General features: G+C 54.2%; 1 protein-coding gene across 2 annotated transcripts; it reads left to right on the top strand.

The window, feature by feature from the left end:
- The first annotated feature begins 209 nt into the window (after positions 1-209).
- IGFBP6 (insulin like growth factor binding protein 6) lies at positions 210-5,041 on the top strand. 2 transcript variants are annotated; one of them, XM_010373948.2, is made up of 4 exons: positions 210-813; positions 3,377-3,522; positions 3,706-3,825; positions 4,724-5,041. In XM_010373948.2, the coding sequence occupies exons 1-4, from the start codon at positions 483-485 to the stop codon at positions 4,844-4,846; spliced, it is 720 nt and encodes a 239-aa protein (XP_010372250.1). In that variant the 5' UTR covers positions 210-482; the 3' UTR covers positions 4,847-5,041. The 2 variants fall into 2 exon arrangements, with proteins under 2 accessions (XP_010372250.1, XP_030795774.1); XM_030939914.1 differs by having other exon boundaries at positions 269-813; positions 3,377-3,537.
- Positions 5,042-6,138: the final 1,097 nt, after the last annotated feature.

The raw sequence follows: 6,138 nt of genomic DNA, 5'->3' as shown, positions 1-6,138 counted from the left end.
CTCCTCTCGTGATCCACACATACAATCTCTTCTCAGTTCCCTTTCAGCCCCCATCTTCTCACTCCCCACCGGGTCCCTACATGCCCCTCGTCTTCCTACAGATACACACTAAATGGATTGCACTCCAGTCCTCCCCTTCTTCCGCTCCTCCCCACCCTCCAGTCCCTCCAGCCAGCTGTACAGCTCCCAAATTCCGGGCCGAGATTCCCGGGAACAAAGCAAGAAAAATCAGAAAAATTTGGGAAGTAAACAGAAACTGGAAAGGGAGGGGAAAGAGGAGTGGGGAGGACCCAGGTTGGGGGGGCCCTCCCCAGTCCCACCCAGTTTAGGGAATGCCCCTGCCCTCTCCCCCACCCCCCCTTCACCTGGCTCTTAAAGGGCCCGGCCCCTGGCCGGCGGCTACTTAAGACAGAGGGGCGGCGGCGGGCAGCAGCTGCGCTGCGACTGCTCTGGAAGGAGAGGACGGGGCACAAACCCTGACCATGACCCCCCACAGGCTGCTGCCGCCGCTGCTGCTGCTAGCTCTGCTGCTCGCTGCCAGCCCAGGAGGCGCCTTGGCGCGGTGCCCGGGCTGCGGGCAAGGGGTGCAAGCGGGTTGTCCAGGGGGCTGCGTGGAGGAAGAGGATGGGGGGTCGCCAGCGCAGGGCTGCGCGGAAGCTGAGGGCTGTCTCAGGAGGGAGGGGCAGGAGTGCGGGGTCTACACCCCTAACTGCGCCCTAGGACTGCAGTGCCATCCGCCCGAGGACGACGAGGCGCCTTTGCGGGCGCTGCTGCTCGGCCGAGGCCGCTGCCTTCCGGCCCGCGCGCCCGCGGGTGAGTCCGCGCCCCGCCCCTGCCCCGCCCACGTGAGACCCGCGTCCTCCAGGCAGGGTCCTGGGGAGACGATAGTGGATGGCCCTGCAAGCCTTTGAGCCCTGACCCTTGACGCTTCCGACTTTGGGGGGCACATTTGTGTGGGGGAGAAGGGGCAAGTGCAGGAAGCTGGGGTGCGGCCAGGGGACCTGGGGATACAGCAGAAGGTGTCTGCGCTCTTGGTCTTTTTTTTTTTTTTTTTTGCTCCGTTTATTTTCCCTTGATGTAGTGTGTGTGCAAGTGGGAACTTGGGGACGGCAGGGGGAGAAATGGAGGGTTTTAGGGCCATCCCATGTGCTCCAGCAGGCCCAGCTCCTACAACCCTAGACGGCAAGCTGGGTAAAGGACACAAATGTTCTCAGCTTCCACTTTGAGAAAGAGGGAAGGGAACCCCAGACTTCGAAATTCTGCACACACTGAGAAATGGCTCGTTTCCTCCTAAAACCGGTGTTCGAAGCACCTAAACAGGAGGGGTCTAGAACCGAAGAGGTCCAAATCCAAAGTTGTATTAGACTTGAGTAGGGACTGAGGGCAGGCTAGGGCGTAGGGTGGGGGAGAGGGGAGAAAGAGTAGGGGAAAGAGGGAATCTGCCAAATCAGGGTTATGATTTAAACCTGCTCAGAACTGTTCACCCATCCTACCCTACCCTGCTCCAGGGAGGAGAGCAGAAGCTGAGTCACTGGGTGGGTGGGACAGAAGTGAATCAGCACTGAAAACATGGGGGGCAGCAGGGAGATGGGGAGGACAGGAAATGCAAACTGCGCATCCCAGAGGCTCTGGGTTCCTTCCTCGGGAGGGGATGGAGAATTCACTTGGAGTTTCTTTCAGTCCCAAATGCCCGAGTGCAGGCTTCTGGGGGTCCTCCTAGAAGGTGGTCTGGGTGGATGAGAGAAGGCAGTTTGGAACTACATGGTTGGGTGCTAAATGTAGGGAATGAAGGACAAGGTCTGGGGAGGGGCCGGCATCCTGAGGAAGATGGATCAGACTCAGGGTTGCAGGGGAAATGTCTCCTGGGTTGTGAGTGGGAGTTGGGAGCTTGTCTTTGGGCACAGAGGGAGAGACAGGATCCCTTCAGGGGTTCTGATATCTTATTAGATATTAGGCAAATTCCAAGCAGTACATGCTCCCCTTTCTGCCTTTTCCTATCCCTGACTTATTTCCTCACCCCTTCCCAGTCCTGAGCTCTCCCCGGACCCTCCGGAAACTTTCTCCAGAGCCAGGAGCAACCTGCAGATTGGAAGCCCCTCATTCCCTGCACCTTCTTAATCTGCCCTCAGCCTATCTTGGTTAAGGGTTGAATCCGTGTGCCCCTGGGACCACTAGGGTTGAGCTGGCCTGGATCACAGGGTATCAGAAGGGAGAGGTTCCCACTGCAGTGCCCCAGAAGTAACCACATCTCAGGCCTGGGAGGGGTGGGTTGAGTCACAGCAAGGTCACAGCAGGGACACACATTCCATTTGGGTCCCTGTTGGCCCCCCTCCTACATCCGTTGCTCTCTGCCCCAGCTCCCTGGCTTCGTGCGCCCCCTTCTGGCCTCTGGTGGAACAGCCAGGTCTTTTCACCCAAAGCCCAAAGCCCCGAATAGTCCTTTGCATTTGTTCTCCATTTTTCATTTATTTTATTATTTATTGTAATTCATTAATTTATTTTTAATTAATTAATTTTTAAAACATATTTATTTATTTATTTTGAGACAGTCTCACTCTGTTGCCCAGGTTGGGGTGCAGTGGTCCAGTGTCTCACTGAAACCTCCGCTCCTCCAGGTTCAAGCCATTCTCCTGTCTCAGCCTCCGGAGTAGCTGGGACTACAGGCGCCTGCCACCACGCCAGGCTAATTTTTGTATTTTTAGTAGAGACGGAGTTTCACCATATTGGCCAGATGGTCTCTATCTCCTGACCTCAAGTGATCTGCCCACCTTGGCCTCCCAAAGTGCTAGGATGACAGGCACGAGCCACCGAGCCCAGCCAATAATTTATTTATTTTTGAGACAGGGTCTCACTCTGTTGTCCAGGCTGGAGTGCAGTAGCACAATCATGGCTCACTGCAGTCTTGACTTCTGGGGCTCAAGCAGTCCTCCTGCCTCAGCCTCTAATGTAGCTGGGACTACAGGTGCATGCCACCACACCTTGGTAATTTAAAAAAATTTTTTGTAGAGATGAGGTTCTCATTATGTTGGCCAGGCTGGTCTCAAACTCCTGGGCTCAAGCAATCCAATCCTCCCACCTCTGCATCTCAAAGTGCTGGGATAACAGGCGTGAGCCATTGCACCCATCCTCATTTTCCATTTTTGCTTTCCAAAATGCATCTCCCTTATAAGCCTTAGGCTCACTATGGGAAATACTTGGGAATATTGTCAGGAAAAGTAATGTAACTATTTGTCAGAGAAAGAAACTAGGGCCAGCATCATGCAACTATGGGGCATAAGGCCCTCCCTTCCTTACTTAAGCAGGTGATGTGGGCAAGGCCCTTCTCCACATGGCTCTGGCTGATTTCTGGCCTCTCCTTCTCCTATTCCTCCTGCAGTTGCAGAGGAGAATCCTAAGGAGAGTAAACTCCAAGCAGGCACTGGCCGCCCACAGGATGTGAACCGCAGAAACCAACAGAGGAATCCAGGCACCTCTACCACACCCTCCCAGACCAATTCTGCAGGTGTCCAAGACACTGAGATGGTGCGTTTGGAGCTGGTAGGCAGCAGGAGGGGTGGGAAGCCTTGGAGACTTCCATCTGAGACTGCTCCCTTGGGCTTGGAGACGGCTCCATTGTCGGTCCTGGGTGCTTACCTGGTGGGCCAGAAGGTTGGAACGGGGAACTGGGCTGGAGCAGTTCTAAGCTGCCTGCTCTCCCTCCCCCAGGGCCCATGCCGTAGACATCTGGACTCAGTGCTGCAGCAACTCCAGACTGAGATCTACCGAGGGGCTCAAACGCTCTACGTGCCCAATTGTGACCATCGAGGCTTCTACCGGAAGCGGCAGGTGAGGCTGTTTTTCCTCTCCCCCTGCTCCAGTAGACAGCTCCTGCCAGGGAGTGGGGACGGTGGGGCTTGCAAAGCTGCATAAATAAGACACTGCCCCATCTTTAAGGATCTTCCAACTTCAGGAGAACATAGAGAATAATATAATTTATTATACAAACTTAGAGAATAATCAACCACACACTGTGGGAGAAAACCTACTGAAGGAATGGCCTAACTCAGTGGCTCTCAAACTTGAGGCATCAGAATCCTCCGGAGGGCTTATGCCACACAGATGGCTGAGCCCCACCGGCAGCCTTCCTGATTCAGGAGGTGTGGGGTGGGGCCTGACAATATGCATTTCTAACGTGTTCCCTGGTGATCCAGATTTGGGAACGCCACTTTGAAAACTACTGTTCCAGGCTAGCAGAATGCACACAATTTATTGGTTGAAGAGGGGAAACTAAAGAGAGGGAACCCTGGGCCGGGCATGGTGGCTCACGCCTGTAATCCCAGCACTTTGGGAGGCCAAGGCGGGTGGATCACGAGGTCAGGAGTTGAAGACCAGCATGAACAACATGGTGAAACCCGTCTTTATCAAAAATTACAAAAATTAGCCGGGCCGTGGTGCTGCACACCTGTAATCCCAGCTACTCAGGAGGCTGAGGCAGGAGAATTGCTTGAACCTGAGAGGTGGAGGCTGCAGTGAGTGGAGATCATGCCATTGTACTCCAGCCAGGGCAACAGAGCGAAACTCTATCTCAAAAAAAAAGAGAGAGAGAAAGAGAGGGAACCCAGTGACACTTGCTGTCCCAAGGGGACCCTCAGGTGTTTTTGCATCCTCAGACTCAGACATCCCCTCTCATTCTCCTGCTGGAAGCCTCTGGCCTCACCCCTGACCTGTGTGCCTCTCTCTCTAGTGCCGCTCCTCCCAGGGGCAGCGCCGAGGTCCCTGTTGGTGTGTGGATCGTATGGGCAAGTCCCTGCCAGGGTCTCCAGATGGCAATGGAAGCTCCTCCTGCCCCGCTGGGAGTAGCGGCTAAAGCTGGGGAATAGAGGGGCTGCAGGGCCACTGGAAGGAACATGGAGCTGTCATCACTCAACAAAAAACCCAAGGCCCACGATCCACCTTCAGGCCCTGCCCCATGGGCCCCCACACCCCTGGGCCTTTACACATGCGGTTGGAAAGAGTGTTGGTGTTGGCTGGGGTGTCAATAAAGCTGTGCTTGGGGTCGCTGGCTTGTGTCTCTGTGTCTACCTCTCACAATTCTGGAGCCCCTGGCCCTCTCTTTACCCCACTACAGTTCACTCACAGCATTTCTTCTTTCCTGTGGATACCTTTAGTCCTTCCTGTGACAGCCAGGCAGAAGCTTCAAGCCATGAAGCCTCACAGAGCTGCCCACCAGGAGTTGGGAGTGGGAAGGGGAGACACTGAGATCATGCCCTTAATCTGAAGTTGTGACCTTGTTTCTAACATTGATCTTTGGACATAAGAGGAGGGGAAGGATTAATAGTTAATCCCAGCAGGAACCCAGCAAAGAGGAACTCTCAAAGCACGTACCCTTCTGTTACTTCCTACTAAAAAAAGAAGGAAATTATTACTAATATATGAGCTCATCCCATGGCCCTGAACCATGTGATTTTACCTGGACTACCTCATTTTGAGCTTACAATAACCTTGTGATATAGGGATTTTTGCCCCTATTTTTCAGAGGAGGACACTGTGGCTTGAAATTTGGGGTCACTTGCCTGAAATTATATAGCTGGTAAATATCGGAGGGAGGTTTGCATCCGGTTCTTCCGTATGTGACAACACCTGGTATTCCTTAGGTGCTTAATATGTGTTTGTTTAGCCTCCTTTCTGCCTACATGCTCACCCAAGCAGGTGTCAGGAAGTGCAGATGTTCAGGGGCCCTGGCACTCAGCCTTTCCTGGAGGGGCCCCAGCTCCATGAGTAGCATGGTGCTAACCCCATCAGAATATTACCACATGCATCAGTCACACACCTTGTGGTGAAAGGGAACTGAACACACTGATACATGAAGACATTTCTGACTCCTCCCTGACCTTCAGCCTGCTGGGAGAGACTGAAGGCCAGCCATGCTAGGGGACAAGCTTCTGAGAGGCAAAGTTCCCCTCCCCGCGACGTACCCAGCCACTATTCCTGTGTGTGTGTAGCGGGGGTGGATAGCACCCTTGGAGCTGGGCATCTGGATGGTGGTTGGGGTGTTAGGGGGATGTGGCCATCCCTGGAACAGACAGCAGAGTGAGGCCTGAATCTGAGAAGCTCTGCCCTCCGGATCAGATAACCTATCACACTCCCAGAGGCCCCCTC

This window comes from Rhinopithecus roxellana, chromosome 10 (assembly GCF_007565055.1).
Source record: "Rhinopithecus roxellana isolate Shanxi Qingling chromosome 10, ASM756505v1, whole genome shotgun sequence".
Classification (NCBI taxonomy): domain Eukaryota; kingdom Metazoa; phylum Chordata; class Mammalia; order Primates; family Cercopithecidae; genus Rhinopithecus; species Rhinopithecus roxellana.
This window is presented reverse-complemented; position numbering and strand designations above follow the sequence as displayed.

Bases quoted from the DNA above. Each gene is read 5' to 3' on its own strand.
- IGFBP6 (XM_030939914.1), top strand. From the start codon at position 483: ATGACCCCCCACAGGCTGCTGCCGCCGCTGCTGCTGCTAGCTCTGCTG. The intron at 814-3,376 runs GTGAGTCCGCGC...TTCCTCCTGCAG, and splicing joins TCCGGCCCGCGCGCCCGCGG to TTGCAGAGGAGAATCCTAAG. The intron at 3,538-3,705 runs GTAGGCAGCAGG...TCCCTCCCCCAG, and splicing joins AGATGGTGCGTTTGGAGCTG to GGCCCATGCCGTAGACATCT.